We start from the raw sequence: 18,698 nt of genomic DNA on the forward strand, positions 1-18,698 counted from the left end.
TCGGACTCCATTAGCGACCTTAAGCAATTTCACACATTCGTTGATTCATGAAATACCGTTTTATCATTTATTGGACTTTAAAACCGTGATAGGAAATAGGGTGAGGGGTCCTTACTCGTTTCGGGGTCCGAATACGGCTTCACAGTGCGCTTGCAGGTTGTCCCTAATTTTCCCTGAATTTTCCTCGGGGAACTGAAACGCACTACTGGTACCTGCACGTGTTCCAAAAAAAACCCAAATTAGGCCCAGGGCCACTTTCGGCCCAAATCGCAACTCCGGCACTGTGGCTCCGCCGTGCTCCGGCGACGGCGATTCGCCTCGGGTTGGCTGTTTTCGGCCGTTTCCGGCCGAATTCAGCCACACTCGCATCGGTCCCTGCGAGAAAACAACCCTAGGGCCCTCGGGGGGCCAAAAAATTACGGAAAAACGGAGCTTACCGGCGGCGACGCTCTCGGGTGCGGCGGCTCTCCGGCGAGGTTCGTGTTTTGGTGATTCGGCTCTGGTCAACCTGTAGAGAAAAGAATGGTGATCACGGTGATATAAAAATTGCATCAAACGGAGGCCGGGAAGGGCCTCATCGGAGGCAAAAACCGAGAAGGGCGCGGCGGCGCTGATGGGCTTCGGCCGTGTATTCCGGCCGTTTGGCAGGGATTTTGGCTTCGATTTGGCCATAGGAGGAATCAGCGTGGAAAAATGAGTCGGGGGTACGAAATTTACCTCGATCGGCGGTCGAAAGTTCCTCCGGTGCGGCGGCGGGTGGCGGCGGCCGGCTTCTGGTTCGTCTTCTCCGGCGAGTGGCAGGCGGCTAGGGTTTGTGGTCTGGTGTGGGGGTTCTATTTATAACCCCTTGCCTTTTGATCTCAGCCGTCCATTTTGTTTTAATCTGGGTCGTCCGTTTTTTATTAAATCTGGGCCGTCCGTGCGTTTAAATCTGGGCCGTCCGATCGCACGCTCGATTTGGGCCGTCTGATCGCGCCCACGCGGATCGCCAACGTGGCCCTTTTTGGAACGACGTGGTTTCGCCACGTGGCAGGTCTCGGTTGGCCGGGACTGCTGATCGGGCCTGCTGACGTGGCTGCCGACGTGGCTTTTTTTTTTTTTTCCGGTCCGGGCGCTACATGTTTTGTGACAATAAAGCATCTATTAACATTAACCATAATCTAATTCAACATAACAGGACAAAACACATTGAAATTGATCGACTCTTCATAAAAAGAAAGTGGTTGGTGGTTCTCTATGCTTATATTATGTATCTTCTAGTGATTAGGTGGCTAATATTTTTACTAAAAGAACTATGCAATAAATCTCTTTAGAACCTAATTTACAAGTTGAGCATGTGTGATATCTTTACACCAACTTGAGGGGGAGTGTTGATAAAGACTCCATGTTAAGTAGGATATTATGCTAAATAAGATACTTTATTATTTAAAGTTCTAATGAAGATTTCTCCAAAATCTTCATTATTGTATTCAAACAACTAAAAAATTTGTGATAAAGAAAGAGCGAAACCATTTAACAAATCTGTACCTTTTAATTTGGGCACCTATAAAGCCTCCAAGCAAGGTTCTTTAAGCTTCAAGAAATCCATCGTGGTGCTTTTAGTCCATAATGGCGAAGAAAGATTGGGTCATCATAATCAAAATCTACTTTTTGATGTATTAGATGTTCAATTAAGCTTGAGGAAGTGGCCATTATCGATTATCAACCAACCTATCAACAAATTGAAACAAGAAAATTAAATGCCTATTGATACAAATATAAACAAACACAAACATTATGAAACTGAGTTTCCTACATAAAAATCAATTCAATTTCTGTTAGATATAGATACTATCATTTATTTATCCTTATCATGTAAAAAATGCTCAATTAATTAATTGTATAACATCAAATGAAAAAAAAATCAGATGATTAATTACCACGACGACATATGAAAAATAGTAACCATCATGGTAAGAAAATGCAAAAATACCGTTTATTGTAAATCAAACAATTGCAACAAAGAATAATAATTTCTTTTAGCTTGTTAATTACAACTCTTAATCATATCAAATTTAAAGAGGACTTGATTAGATAAATTGTCCAACATCGACCCATAGACAACTAAATCAAAAGAAATAACCAATTAATTTCAACAAATTATTAGGAAACTTCAAATTTTAATGAAATGATGAAACAATAAGTAACAATAACTACTTGATAAGATCATGACTCAAAATTACATGACTTATTGCATTGTGACAAATTAGGAGCTATTAATCTTATCATTCGCAAAGGATGAGGACCTCCAATAAAATCATCAAGAAACTTTTAATTTTTACAATTCATCAAATAAAACATGGATAAATTATTGGAATATTAAACTAACTTTAGAAAAAAAAAATAACAATCATCTATTAAAGTTCATATCATTCATAGTTCCATGAGTATTCTCTTTAATTGAATAAAATAAATAAATAAAATAACATTTAGAAGAATATATTTATGTAGAGGTCAAAAATGAGGAAAAAGTTACATCCTACTATAAGCACACTATCTTATATTATAACCAAAACCCAAAGAAATTAACAAAAACATATCTAGCTAATGATCCCAATAGCCCATTCATTTGGTCGATTATAATATTTAAACCCATAATTATAATCCTTAATTTTAAATAAAAACCTTGCAAATAACTTCAAAAACCATGAAGAAAATATTTAAAAGCTACTTCTCATCCTCTCATAACAACTTCAAATCTCTATTGGCCCCTTCTCGTAATGCAATTTATGGCCATCAGTCCTTAATGAACTATCACCAAGTTGGCTAAACACATTCTCCTTCTTTTTCTCGAGTTCTTCCTTGCCAAATAAATAGCCGAAACACGAGGATTAATTTATTCAAAAGCTTCTCCTCCTCCTACTCTCATAGACTATTTTTGCAAGATTCATTTGTTTCAAGCATGAGAAATAGGATTTCAACTCTTGAGTCAAATTTTGTCATCCTAATGGTAAATTATGTTTATGTTTACAAAGAAGCTTCACAAGAACTAACTCTTCATTTATTCTAAATAATCAAAACCCTAATCTAAACAACTCGGATATAACACACTTATAATCATTGAAAGCTTTTGATAACAAAAATCTAAAACCCTAACAAAGCTCTAATACTAGTTCCTTGAAGTCATATATTGAAAACATTTCATTCTCATACACATGAAGAATAATACCTAAAAATATGTTTTCCCACGTCTACATATCAGTGGCCAGATGATTAGGGAAGATAGTGGAGGAAGGATTTTGAAGGAATATATTTCCTAGGGTACGGATGGTGGAGGAAATGGATGATTGGGGGACGATGATGGAGGAAGGGTTTTGTATGAAGGTGTTTTTTAGGGCACAAAGTGGTGGAGGAAGTGGTTTATCAGGGAGGATGATAGAGGAAGGATTGAGGAAGAAGGTGTTCTTTAAAGCGCAGATGGAGGGAGTGAATTATCAGGGATAGTGGTGAAGGAAGGATTTCAAAGGAAAATGTTCTGTAAGGCACAAATGGTGGAGAGAGTTAATTATGAGAGATGATGGTGGAGGAAGGGTTTCAAAGGAAGGTTAATTATTGGGGATGATGATGGAGAAAGGGTTTCAAATGAATGTGTTTTATAGAGCACAAACTGTGGAGGGAGTGGATTATTAAGAGCGACGGTAGAGAAAAAGTTTCAAAAGAAAATATTTTCTAGGGTTAAAGGAAGGTTGATGATTGGGAATGATGGATGATTGGGGAACGATGATAGACGAAGAGTTTTAAAGGAAGATGTTTTCTAGGGCACAAATGATAAAGGGAATGGATTATCGGGGATGATAGTAGAGGAAGAGTTTCAAAGAAAAGTGTTTTTTAGGGTACAATCAGTTGAAGGAATGGATATCGATGATGATGGTGGAGGAAGTGTATTAAAGAAAAGTAGTCTCTAGAGTTTTGAAGTAAGGTTGATGATCAGGGACGACGAATTCTCAGCGGAAAATGGTGGAGGAAGGGTTTCAACAGAGGGATTGGACTATTAGCGAAGAAGAAAAATAGGAAGAATGTTTTGAGGGCACAAATTGTCCCTATTTTATACGAGTTTACGCGAATGCCACTTGTTAATGATTTAGCATCCACATAATATTTACATAAACACGTTAGGAAAATATATGACCAATGCTGAAGGTTTTGATGGATAACAATGATTTAGAATAAAATTTGAATACGAAAGTTGAATATTTGATTTTTTTTTTTTTAAGTTTAAACTACAATTTGAATATTTTTAAATAATTGACGGTGAAGACAAGGACTTTTAGCTTTTCTAATTCAGTCCGAATGAAAGTGAATTAATCTCATTACTTAAAATCTATTCAAAAATATTCTTAGCTTTAATGACAAAATGAAAAAATATTGATTAACAGAGCAAGAAATTTTGAGTACTACGGACCTGTTTATATCATTTATTTTTTAATCTTTCTTGATTCATGGAAAATAAGTCCCTTGTTTACAGAAGTTGAATTACACTTTGTAGAGTTTATTTTATTCTAAATGGAAATATAGATTAAATGAATTCCAGACTTTTTTTTTTTGTGCAATTCATTTGGTTTAAACATAATGGATATACCATGGAAAACAAAGACATGATGCAAACAACTAAGAAGTGGATTATGCTAAATTTTACTAAGTTAAATGGTCTAAAAACAAAACCTGATACACGAAATTTCCTGGTAATTGCTTTACAGCAACCTTTAACCGCATTTTATTTGCAGTTAATGTATTCCAATCAAGACCAGAGACAGATTGAAGCATTAAAAATCATGCTGTATAGCTTCTTTTCATACTAATTAAGATCAAGTCTCGTCATATCTAGCATCTGCCAAGTGAAACCATATCTAGTTGTCTCGGCAGCAGCACTAGGTTCCATATACCTTCTAACCGTGCCGTTTGGGGAGTTTGCTAAAACAGTTTTCAATTTTTCAGCTTCCATTTTCAGACACCGATACTGACCTGTGATTAAGAAAAATAAAACACAGAATAGTAAATAAATGCTATATCCTTCCACAGATTATTTCTTGTTTTGTACATAATTATGGTTTGCATTAATAACCGGTGTCTTCATAGCTTTGTTTCATTCTCAAAATTGTCAACAATCAAGAGATAAAAGCCCAAGTTACTTCTTGTATAGTACATAATTATGGTGTGCATTATACCAATATTTTGATAGCTTTATTTCATTTTCAAGATTGCCAACAATCAAGATATAAAGGCCTGATTCCTATATTCCTTTGCATGAATGCATGAACACATATCAGATTCTCAAGTTTTTAAGCTTTCACAACCACTGGCATGTCTACAACTTACCCATCCTCGAGGGAAAGAGGAAATAGTCAAGGAATATCTCATATTCTCAGGTTCATACTTTGCAACTGGCATGGTTTAACACCCAATATGGTTTTCTTACCTCATGAAAATCTACAGATATCTCATTCTTCATCATGGAAGTTCCAAGGCTTTCTACATGCCACAGAACATAATCAGCTCACTTGTCAAGCATGCATCCATTACCCAAAAATGAAATTTCTCATAGCCATGCATAAGTAGAAGCTCAAAATTACCAATGGTTCTTCTTGCAACAACATACCCAAAACCAGTGCAAATGCTGCTAAATATTCATCTTGAACAAGGAGCAATTCATTCAGCACATTAATTACTTCTTAACAGAATGTTATATCTTTTCACATATTACTCCAAGTTGACCACACAGCTCTCAACAGGATAGAACAATATTTTTCTAAATTTAACTAGACCTAAATGGCAAGGTGCCTCATTTCTTGCCTTTCTAGAGGTGGTGAACATTTGAAGGTGAAACTGAACCATTAGCATCTTCAGCCAATAATGCAGAGGAAGTCAGGTTAACAAAGTTAAAAAAGCTTACCCTCCATTATCAACTTTTCCTTATTCAGCCTGGTCACTTGCTCCTTTAGCTTACTGTTCTCCAAAGACAGAGCAATACGCTGCTGATGAAGAGAATCAACTCTTACCAATAGTTCTGATTCCAAAGCCTACAAAGTGAGAAAAGCTCCAATAAGTTATTCCTAACCGAGCTTTTCTTCAGAAAATGTTTTTGAATCATAAAATCTTTGCATATAGGATCTATGATAAACAAGCCATACTCCCATAAACATAATTAAACAATTTAGTACAATCTGCATCTAATTGATTCTAGCTCAATTTCTTGATAAACAACAGTCTAACCATAATTTCAGAAGCCAATAGCAGTTGCTCTGTTCATAACCTCAGGTATGTGTCTAACACGAGTTTATTCAATTCTCACATGGAATATGATAATTGCTCAACGACAGTAATATATATAAGCAGTAAGTTGTGGTATCCGCTATCCCACAAATTTTGAGACAGTGATTTGTCAAACAGATTATGAAGCATCCTGCCAGCAATCCAATTTACTTGAATTACATTGGCTTCAAAGGATAATTTATTTTTGTAGAAATTTAGGAAAAAATATCTACTTTATTTCCACTTTATTTTTGGTGTTACAAATAAGTCTTATATATACAAGAATTCCTAAATACAAATAAGGAAATTTCTCTTATAATAGAAATTCTAGATAATTATAAAAAATTAATAGTGAGAGGTATAGAAGAAAAAATATCATAATTATTTAGGTAACAAAATATTCATGTCAATACTCTCCCTCAAATTGGTGCAAAAATATCACACATGTCCAACTTGCATATCAAGTTCCGAAGAGTTTTGTTGTAAAATCTTTTATTGAAAATATTTGCCATTTGATTGCTAGAAAATATATGATATAAGCATAAGAAGCCATCAACCACTTTTTCTTTTATGAAGTGACGATCAATCTCAATATGTTTCGTCTTGTCATGTTGAACTAGATTTTGAGAAATACTAATGGCTGCTTGATTGTCACAAAACAATGATAGGCTCCCTTCTTTAAACAATTTTTATTTGTTCATTAGTTTCTGCAAACATAATAATTCACATGGCCCTTGAGCCATTGCTCTATATTCTGCTTCAGCACTGAAACAGATAACTACACTCTACTTCTTACTTTTTCATGTAACCAAATTGCCACCAATAAATGTGCAGTAACTAATAGTTGACCTTTTATCATCTGAAGATCCAGCCCAATCAGCATCTATAAATACTTCTATCTTAAAGTGGTCATTTCTGGAGAAGGGTAAACTTTTTTCTGATGCAGATTTCAAATATTGTAATATTTGAAAGACATGTAAATGAGTCTCACGAGAATCATGCATGTACTGACTCACCAGACTAACTGCATAAGTTATATCTGGTCTGATATGTGAGAGATAAATGAGTTTTCCAATCAATCTCTTATATCTTCCTGTGTCAACTGATGCACCATTGTCAGCTTGTAGTTTGTGATTACTTTCAATAGTGGATTCTGGTGGCTTGCAACTTATCATTTTAATATCTTCTAATAAATATAGGATATACTTTCTTTGAGAAATGAATATTTCTTTATTAGATGTAGTAACCTCAATTCCCAAGAAGTATTACAATTTTCCTATATCTTTAATTTTAAATTTTCGATCAAAAAATTCCTTTAATTGAATCATCTCCTTTGTATCATTTCCAATCACTACAATATCATTTATATAAACAATAAGAAGAGTGATCCTACCCTCACAATACTTGATGAACAGAATATGATCAGCATTATTCTATTGATATCTGAAAGAGATCATAATTCTTATGAACCTTTCAAACCATGCTCTTTGAGACTATTTTAATCCATACAAGGTCTTCTTTAATTTGCAGACCTTTGTGTTCTTTCATCTTCAAATCTAGGTGAATTCTTCAGGTATACCTCTTCCTCTAAGTCTCCATGTAAGAAAGCATCTTTTACATCAAACTGGTGTAAATCCCAATCAAGATTACCAGCACCAGTTAGTAATATTCTGATTATGTTCATTTTTGTGACAGGTGCAAAGGTTTCTTGATAGTCAACTCTATAGGTCTGACTATACCCTTAGCCACTAGTCGAGCTTTGTATTTTTCAATCGATCCATCTGCTTTGTGTTTTACAATGAACGGATACTTACAACCAACCATTTTTTTTCCTTGTGAAGTTGAAACAAGCTCCTATGTTTTATTTTTTACCAATGTTTTCATTTCTTCAATCATCGCTTCCTTTCATTAGGGATCTGTTAGAGCTTCTCTTTAATTCTGTGGAATAGACACAGAGTAAACAGATAAGATAAAAGCTCTATAAGAGGGAGATAGAGTCATAAGAGACAAAATTAGACATAAATATTAGTACAAGTTCTGATTCCTTTTCTAAAAGCAATGGGTTTATCAGATAATTCATAAGGGAAAGATGACTCACCAGTATCTTCAAGAACTGAAGAAGATTCTTAACCTGAGATAAACTGCATGATGGCTTTTTATATCTTATCTCTCATTGAATACCTCTTCAAGTCATGTTTATCTAGCCGTCCAACATTTTCTTCTTAAATAGCATCTTTTGACATGTAATTCTCCCCCTGAATATGACTATCAAGAATGACTAAATTGGGCATCACCTCTTCCATTTCACTCTCCCCTTGAAGAAGTGTTAGGGTGGAGCTGAAACATGATTCAGATTTTCTAAAAGTAACATCAATAGTCACAAAGTATTTCCTAAATGGCGGATGATAATACTTGTAACCCTTTTGAGTAGGAGAATATCTAACAAATACACATTTGAAAGTTCTAGGTTGCAGCTTACTCACATTTTTAGATAAACAAAGCAAACACATCCAAACACTTTGAGAGGAGCAGTATAGAAATTTGTACCTTACAAAACTTCCAAAGGACTTCTAAAATCAAGAACCTACAAAAACATTCTATTAATAAGATAGACAGCTAAAAGAAATGCATCTCCCGATAACTTTTAGGTAGATTCATGGTGAACATTAGTGACCGAGGTATCTACAATATATGTCTTTTTTTTCTTTCAGCAACCTTATTCTATTCACTGGTGTAAACACAACTTGTCTGGTGAATTATCTCATTAGACCTCAAGTAGACACAGAATCCATCATCCATATATTTTGTATTGTTGTCTGTTCTTAGAATTTTAACTAGAGCATCAAACTGTGTACATACCATTTTATGAAATGACTGAAAGTATAGGAACACATCACTTTTGGCTTTCAACAGATAAATCAATGTTAATCTAGTACAGCAGTAAATGAAAATAACAAATCATCTATGATCAAATAAAAATGTATTCTGAGTAGGTCTCTAAACATCAGAATGAATGGTCATAAAAGGATGACTTTTATGGTTACTCACATGATATGAACTCCTATGTTTAACTAGTTCACATACATCACAAAATAAGAAATCCATAAAAATTCTTTTAAACAATGTGGGATATAATTTTTCTAAAGTAAAGAAGGAAAGAAGTCCTAATCGTCAATGCAACTATAGGATTTTCCTATTGACATCCATATCTCTGAAGGCAACTTGATTCTCAATGACGTTTTGACTTCTATTTAAAACATACAAGTCATCCTATAATCTACCTGTATCAATCGTCTTTTCTGTTTGAAGATCTTGAAGAATACAATGAACAGAAAAAAATTCAATTTTACAGTTAAAATCTCTAGTAAGGGCACTAATGGATAAGAGACTGTCAAAAAACTAAGCACATGAAGAACTGAAGTCAGTGAAATGGTCGGAGTACACTTAATGAAACCTGTTCCAGATACAAGAGGGTATGATCCATCAGTGACACAGACATTTTCTCGTTGAGTACATGAAAAATAGGTCAGAAAATCTTTAGAAGAGTCTGTCATGTGTCTGTTACCTCCAGAGTTTATAATCAAAGTATCAGCATTGAAAATAATAGAGAGATGAGTAATGCCTGACTTTACTATCTTTGACGTACCAATAGTTGATGAAAGGTAACTCGAACTTGAAACCAACAATCTCTTTACTCCTATCATTATCAAGGATGCCAAATTACTACAAATTGGAACCAAATCTGTTGAACAGCAAAAACAACTCCAAAAACAACTCAGATCGGCTCCAAAAAATGGCTCAAATCAGCTTTGGAAGCTGCTCACCTCAACAGCTCACTTAGGCTCCAGAAACAAATGTTATTTGCGTGCCAAGGGAGGGTAGATTTCGACCATGCGCGGCTGGGAGGACAACAATCGCACGCGGCTGCGCGAATCCCAGAAAACCGATCGGGTTGAGCGACAAAGTCGGATATGCGAAGCTATTTGTGAGCGAACTGGTGTCTTGCGCGAACGGAACAGCTCGAAGCACAAACCAGAGAGCTTGGAATCGTGTGGCTACGTGGATTCCAGGAAAGCAAATCGGGTGAGGTCAGGTGTGCACGAACCAGAGAAGGAAGCAGTGCACATAGTTGCAAGTGAACGGATTGGAATGCGAAGCAGAGGGTTACACGCGAAATGCTGCGTGAACCACTGCAGGCAGACAAAGCAAGCAAAGTGTTGTGCGTGAAGCAGTAGATGCGTCGGGTACGCGAACCAGATGAGTTGAGAATGCGAACCAGAGGGTTGCGCGCCAAATGCCGCTTGAACAGCTGCAGTTTGGCGAAGTAGGCAGGTTGGGTAGAGCGGAGATAGTCACTGGAGTAGGGCGGCCAACTGCCTGGTGAGACTATCCCTCTGTTTTGGGTGGCTGATGAGAAGATTCTAGGGTTTTGACAGAAACCCTAGAAGTAAAATCCTAAAATACCCTTATTCTGCTCTGATACCATGTAGAAATTTAGGAAAAAATATTTACTTTATTATACCCTTACTCTACTCTGATACCATGTAAAAATTTAAGGAAAAATATTTACTTTATTTCCACTTTATTTTTTATGTTACAAATAACTCCTATATATACAAGAATTTCTAAGTACAAATAAAGAAATTTCTTTTATAACAGGGATTTTAAATAATTACAAAAAATTAATAGTGAGAGCTATATAGGAAAAAATATCACAATTATTTAGGTAACAAAATATTCATGTCAACAATTTCTCCTTTAAAAACACTACCTGCAAAACATCCACAGTTCTTTCCAGTTCTGCAATGTATTGAAGTTTACGAACCCTTGAGCGCTGTCCAGAGTGCCTGGAAATGAATCTAAATATTGGTAATGGACAAAACAAATTCCAAATTCAGAAATTTGAATATTATCAAAGTAGAGTGCAAAATACCATTATAAACCTGAGAACATATCACATTTAGATAAATGCAGGAAAGAAATGTTGTAAGAAAGTAAACAAATTCTGCTGTACTTTTTCAGCCATAAGGTTTACAATGTCTATACAGTCAATATCTTAGAGCTAAAAAACATGCCTAAATATTTCCAGTTGTAGCAATATTCTCAAATTACTGAATTAGTTTCTTCTTTTATCGATTAGCAGTAGCATTGGGATTAAGGAGGCAACTTCAAACAAACAATACAATATGGCGGGCCCCTGCATGATTAGCATAATAGTTGGGTTTGAATCAAACAAACATGGTGTTTGATTATAGGGCATCTGTTTTTATTTCTCTCGGTCAATTACTCATTATTTTTATTTTATTTTTTGTTGTTTTATGTTCCTGTTTTCCTTAGATTTATGAATGTGTATCTTAAAGATTAAGTTTCAAAAGTGTCTTTTGCAATCATTTTTGTTTTTTTTTAAATAAAAAATATAATGTATAAGTAAATACAAGCACTAAAAGGGTACAAACCCATGTATAAAAAAAAATATATTTACGTATCAATCAGGATATTTATCAAATAACCAAAGTCCTCCATAAAATATAAAGGTTGATCCATAACAAAAAATCCTAGGGTCTGAAACCATCTTGCTCTAATTTTATCAATATTCTCTTTCACCCCATCAAACATTCTCCTTTTTTTTTTTCCAATATAAGCCAAAAGATTGTCAGTGGGATGAGCCTAAATTATTTTTTTCGACCAGTGATACTCTTCCATGCCCAAATTACATTGTTTACACTATTAAGCATAACCCAACTATACCCCAAGATCCCATAAGCCATTGCTCATAAACTATAAGCTATGGGTCACCAAAGGAAAATATGGTCACAAGTCTCTTCCGCTCTATTTCATAAACAACAACAATTTACCATTATCTTCTCTCTTCTAATTGAGAACTTTGTGCAAGGAGCTTTCGACACAAAAAAAGCAACACAGTGTTGTCTTTTTTTTTCCATATTTGTTTCCAAGGGAATGAAAAAATAACATCTAATTGAGAAAGAAATTTTAGATAAAAGGACTTCATAAAATATACCCCACTCCTTGAGAGGGGCTAAATCGAGAGAGTAATTTTAGAAATGGCAATCCAGTAGCAAGAAAGCAAGGACAAGAAAACAGCCAAATCATTGATCTCCCAATCATTCACATCGTGGATAAGTGAGATATTCTAGGGGAGGGTATTATCTTCCTGCCAAATCAAAAAGTCCTAGAAGGACCTAGAAATGGCTGTGGAAATTCCTCAAGAAGGATAGCTGTCTCTGGAGAAGGATTGTTCAAATGCGGTGGGGTAACATAGTGACTTACTGTAACACCCAATAATTTTATTCAAAAGCGTTATTGTTTCTTATCATTGAACCATAACATTTCATCCCATTCAATATAAAAACAATCAATTTCTATTCTAACTACTCATCAGACATGTCTTAACATATCTAAAAATTTTCAGAGGATCAAACACCTCTCAATTACAATTCCTTTGCTGTCAACTGATGTCCAAGTACAAGATATATTGGTATGGTGTGCGTGTATATGCATACCAAAATCAGCATCCTACATAAATCAACGCCAACACCTATACATCATACTCCCTTGACGGTACTTCAGCCTCTGATTTCTCCTTCTCTCCATAAGGAAATAACATGTAATGAGCAACTACAAGCCCAGTAAAATAAATTTCAAACCAAAATTTCAGTATCGCAATTTGTTAAGGTTCTCACTTAACTCAGCTAGTTTTCCCCATTCCTACCTTTACAAAAGACTCCCCAACGTTCAATCCCATCCTATTTCAACAAGGTACCAAACACACTCATAATCAGCAGTCCAGGGAACACTATGTCAGTAAAACAATATATTTTAACATTCGCCTTCACCAACACAAAACTGGCCCAGCCTTTTTAAGCATTGCTAAACCCCCCACCCAAGAGAAAAGTCAATCAATCAACAACCCGACCGTACATTCTACCGCTAACCTAGCTAACCATATTACCAAACCGCAGCTAGAGTAATCCCGACACTAAACAAACCACACACACAACACCCACCCAATCCTCTACCTTGACTCCCCCAAAACTACAGCTTGTACATCATCAACCACCCAGTGGCCACGCACGCACCCCTACTCGCCTATTTAGACTTTGTAGAAACAAAGAAAAATAGAAATTCAATACAGTGTCGGCCCTCCGCTGGCCACTCACCCAGTCAATCACCTATCCGGCTTTTCGCCATACCACGCCACAGCCTCGCACCAACGCGGCCAATCAACTGGCCCCTCATGTTCACCGAATCTAGCACTGGCTATCCAATTTATGGAAACGCCTTTGTTACACATCGTAACCGGCCACCAGGTGGCCACACACACAACCTCGCCAATTACGGCTACTCATCACCATCGGCCACTAGATGACCACACACACATACAACCTCGCCGACTCCAGTTTCATACCATAACTCCTCACTAACAATTCTTCCTTACCGTTCTCCCACTCCGCTATCCACTTCCTATAATAAGACTCTCCTCACCAATTTTCCACTAACAAAATCTCGGTACATCCTACCTCACGCACCTAGCTCTCCTTCACCATCGAGTTTCACACTAATCCTTCTCCACGTTTTCCTTATTGATCGCTCTATGAGCGATCTCAAGCGATCAATTCCCCCCTGCTCTCTCTATTCTTCCACTCAGTACATCACGATCTAACTCAAATTGAGCCCTAACAAATACACACATTGCTAACACAAAAATTTAAGTTCAAAATTTATTTACCTCTGGTTTCCATCTCTCTCTGGTTCGGTAGAATTTCTCTCCAATCTCGTTGTCCCTAGCCGGTTTCCGTCGCGATTTCCTTCACTCTTCTCAATCCTTCTCCCTCTCTTCGTCTTTCTCTCCCTTTTTCTTTCTCTTTTTCCCTTTTTTTTTCTTTTCTTCAGCTCAATACTTTCTTTTTATACTCGTCCCGGCTCAATCCGAACCATTGAAATCCTCTACATGATCTCTATCGTCCATCCTGTTATTCCCAAACCCGCACTCTCTCTTATGATTTGATTCTGCTTCCACCAGCCCCTTCTTGGTAAAATACTGCACACACACATAAATTTCCCTTTTTAAATACTCAACATACCAAAACATTACACTTACAGTGCTGGAAGTGGTAGCAGAAAGCCCCACGGTCTCGGGTTATGGAAGAATATTCTCTTCCTGTGGCCTCGCTTCAGGGACTGTTTTTGCTGGTAACTTGGCAGAGGGGATAGAATAAAATTCTGGTATGATGAGTGGATTGATGGGGGAAGCTTCAACACCAGATTCCCTAGAATTTTTCCAATTGCACAGTCTAGAAATTTGGTTATTGAAGAAGCCTATAGAGAAGTTAACGACCTCATTGAGTGGATGATCAATGTTAATAGAAACTTAAATGACTGGGATGTGGGTGAGTACCTTTGAATTCCTTCAGAGTTTGGCTGCCCAACAGATTGGTTCTGTGAGAGACCAGGTGAAATGGAAATTGGAAAAGGATGGGGCTTTTATCCGGTCAAATCCTGTTATAATCACATTATGAGGGAAGAGTTGAGTAGAAGCCATACCCTCCCTGCCTTACAGATCTGGAAAACCTGGGTACCTCCTAGAATCGCAGTTTTTGGTTGGGAAGCTTGCAGAGAATGTATTCTTACTTTAGACAAGCTGGAATCTAGAGGCCAGGTGCTAGTAAACAGATGCTTCTTATGCAAGAAGGCTGAGGAAGCGTGTAAACATTTGCTGCTGTGGTGCCCTGTGGCCTATGAGTTTTGGACAATGATTTACGGATTGATGGGAATACATTGGGTGATTGCAGACTTTGTTAGTGATGAGGTGTGGGCTTGGGATGGTCTTACTAGAAAAAGAAACACACTGTAATGATGATTCCATTGACTGTTTTTTGGATCCTTTGGAAGGAACGAAATTGTAGAACATTTCAGAGTATAGAACTGACCTGTATAGATTAAGAGACAAACGACTCTACTATTTTAGTTTTATTTTATTAGGTCATGACATTAGCAGTGATGTGGATTTTGAGATTGTTATTGACATTCTAATACCTTTGTAGAGCATTTGAGAATATAGAAACTGACCTGTATAGGTTAGGGAACAAATGACTCCACTATTTTGATTTTATTTTGTTAGATTATGACATTAACAGTGATATGGATTTTGAGATTATCATTGACACTCTAACACATTTGTAAATCTTTTGTATATGAGTGGTATTACACTTTTTATTTTAAAAAAAAGGACGCATCTTTAACTCTTACAAGCTCAAAAAAGGCCTGGGAGCTGGACTTTCAAGGGTAAAGTATGGATAAGAATCGTTGACTCTTCAAAATATTGGATAAGGAATATCCGTGTTGAGATTGGTAGTGCGGACAAACCAGGTTGAACACGAAACCTTTCAGTATTCAACCATTATTCATATATTGATCCAGATGTATCAATTTCTGGCTGAGATCTGAACTTTGTTTGGGAAATAGCGGTATTTATTCTGATTCTGAAAACCCATTTCTCATTTAAGTACTTCTATCATGCGAGGTGTGATATGATTGCCTATGCTCACACTTTCTTATAAAAGGAAAATGACTGCTTATGCTATTAACGTGCAATTAGCTGTAGCAACTTTCTAAAATCCAAAAACTCCCTCTTAAGATAATATGAAAACTAATCAATTATGCGAACCAAACATTTATTTTCGAATTAACATCAGAATTTGAAATTTTTTTGGTAAATAATAATAGATACATTTATTTCAAAAAAAAAAAACTAATAATAGATACATGTAAAAATTGCTTAAATGTATTCTATATTAGATATGACATCAATAAAATCAGTTCAATGGAAGATAAAGCAAGTGCCCAAGAGACTCAATGAAAAAATTAAACTTGTTAATATCATGAATTCATAAACATAAAAGTCTTCTGTTTGTGCAATGTGACAGGAGAAGATAAAGGTGCAGGATGATTGATGCTTGGATGATTCCTGCTGGGATATAACATAGATTTCCAGAACAGCGTATAGGCACTTGACATGAAGCAAGCTCATGCAAACAGGATTTACGCCTCATATCACAGTGTTTCAAGATACTTCAAGGAGGAAAAAAGATAATATCAGGAATTAAAATTGAGAAAAATGCTTGTACCAGGCAACAGCTATAAAATTTTCTTCAATCAAGTCCAGAAAAACCATAGAGGTTAACCTTGGAGGCAACATGACTACAGATTAGATCAAATAATGAGATATCAAGTTCAGCTATCATTGCATTAAAATCAAAGGCAAAAAGATCTGAGAAATAAGTGGATAATTCAGATTTTAACCTTTTTGATGTCTTGATCTCATCACTGGGGACATCAAGTGATTGACAAGCATCTTCTCTTGAATCTGAATGAGTAACTCCAGAAACACAGGTAGACTCTTGGGCACATTTCAGGGGCTTCTGAGGAATACATTCTGAAAAAGCCAGTGCTAAAGCATTCCCTAAAAAGGTGGAGTTGTTTCTTTTCCTAGGGGAATGGGGACCATAAATACAAGCAGACTCCAACCGATTACAAGTTTCATTAGCCATCAAATCCCTTTCACCATTGGCAGGATTCAGACCTGCAAATGAATCCACGATACCATCCACAAGAGTGACCGAATCACTAGCTGACCGACGATGGAAATTTCCATTGGAATTCACATTTGGATCACTCAACAAATCATCAACCCATGATTGCTCGTCCTCCTCCTCTGGTATAGAACTTTGGAAGGAAGACTTGTGATGTCCAAGATGTGATTGGACGTTTGTCGGAGAGATAGAGATGGTGTTATGGGCTGGGTGAGAACTTGGAGTCTTTTTAAATGGGCATCGAGGAGGAAGCTGACCTTGCCTTGACATGGTGCACAGGTATTTTATAGGTTGGCGTCACAACTTTTCTCTCAGATATCCATTGTTCAAGCTTCTCCAAGCCTTCTATAGGGAAGGAAAATAATATAGAAGGGTCCTCCTCTTTTATTTGCTCAGTGCCATGTTTCTTGCAGCTACCTAACCTACCTAGTTGGTGCAAACTTTACAAGAAGATGAAAGAGTAAGGAAGAGACTCAGCCAAGAGAAGGATATAAAAGAAGTTTCAAATGTAAGTGACAAACTATTTTATGTACATCCATATGTTGCCAAAACCATCTAACAGTATAATGTGATTCTTGGCGTTCTTTTACTCCTTTTTCTTACTCGCTAGACGTGTGCGATTGAAGACACAACTATAATACAATTTAATTCATGTTTTTGCTTCTACCGCCATCAAATTCCAAAGGGAAAAAAAAAGTGAAAAAGAACTTCCATTTTCTCCGAAAATAAAAAATCAACAATAAACATTTGGCTTTAAAACTCCGTTTTCTATCAATTTCCAGTCACTTTCTAGGCAGCCAAACAGCAGAATTAAGGCAAATTAATTATTAAAAAGACAATCTGTCAAAATCGAGAGAACCCCAAACTTTTCTGAAGAAGTAACTCCAGAACGGTAAGTAGTCTTATTTTCTAGTATCAGTTCACATGAAAATAAGCTGCATTCAATATATAATAGCAGAAAAGAAGAAATCAACCCATATCTCAATTGATAAAACTGCAGGCAATTAATGCAACAGTGACACTGAAAACAGTGAGATTATGAACTTACCAGAAACAAATTTGAGACGAAAATTCAAAAATATCGCAAAGAAATTAACACAGAAAATCAATGTTCAAGGGACGTAAAAATTCCACTTTTAAACAATCAAATTTGTACAACAAGAAAAAACTAGAACAAAATAAAACTCGCGATTGCGCCATTGGTTTGAAGTCGGTATAAAGAAACTTGGCTTACCTTTTTTACTATTTAATTTTAATCCTCTAAAACAATATCCTGTAACGTAGAAGAAGAAAAGAAACCTAAAGGAAAGGAGGTGATTATGGACAGCACTCAGAGGTGAAGGATAGTTAACGTGCGCCTCTCGTCTCTCTCTCTCTCTCTCTCTCTCTCTGTGCCAAGAGAGCGCAAGTGAAAGTTGCAAGTTGCTCCGGCGTGCCAGCGTATATTTTATTAATTTATAGGGGCACGCGCGTATAGTCACGTACAGAGCAAGATAAAATAAATAATAAAAAGTGGTCGTGCCTAGTTAATGATAACTTAGAGCCGTTGGATGTTTAGTATAATTCCAGATGTTCCACGTGGAGTCATCTAAAGTTTCGCAGTAGATAGGAAGGGAAGCATGAGATTGAAGTGGAGAGTATAAACCGAGAAAACGCATCCCATTGGATGGGAAAGTACGGAGGAGTGGGGTCCACACTGGGTTCGTTTCAGGTCAGACTTTCCACGTTTTTCTTAAGAAGGGAAAAAAGAGAGAGGTTAGTGTCAAAATGATAATAATAAATCAATTTTAATTTAAATAA

At 36.3% G+C, this 18,698-nt stretch overlaps 1 protein-coding gene across 4 annotated transcripts; it reads right to left on the reverse strand.

The window, feature by feature from the left end:
- Positions 1 to 4,635: 4,635 nt before the first annotated feature.
- On the reverse strand, positions 4,636 to 18,338 carry LOC110817147 (bZIP protein). Of its 4 annotated transcripts, XM_088209015.1 has the most exons (6): positions 18,133 to 18,337; positions 16,609 to 17,338; positions 11,060 to 11,147; positions 5,930 to 6,056; positions 5,456 to 5,508; positions 4,960 to 5,001 (listed from the first exon to the last, which is right to left on the reverse strand). In XM_088209015.1, the coding sequence occupies exons 2-6, from the start codon at positions 17,166 to 17,168 to the stop codon at positions 4,984 to 4,986; spliced, it is 846 nt and encodes a 281-aa protein (XP_088065141.1). In that variant the 5' UTR covers positions 17,169 to 17,338; positions 18,133 to 18,337; the 3' UTR covers positions 4,960 to 4,983. The 4 variants fall into 4 exon arrangements, with proteins under 4 accessions (XP_088065139.1, XP_088065140.1, XP_088065141.1 ...); XM_088209013.1 differs by lacking the exon at positions 5,456 to 5,508 and having other exon boundaries at positions 4,636 to 5,001; positions 18,133 to 18,336; XM_088209014.1 differs by lacking the exon at positions 5,456 to 5,508 and having other exon boundaries at positions 4,636 to 5,001; positions 11,060 to 11,135; positions 18,133 to 18,335.
- Between the last annotated feature and the right edge of the window lie 360 nt (positions 18,339 to 18,698).

The sequence above is a fragment of the Carica papaya genome, chromosome 8, assembly GCF_054855325.1.
Source record: "Carica papaya isolate Zhongbai chromosome 8, ASM5485532v1, whole genome shotgun sequence".
Lineage (NCBI taxonomy): Eukaryota > Viridiplantae > Streptophyta > Magnoliopsida > Brassicales > Caricaceae > Carica > Carica papaya.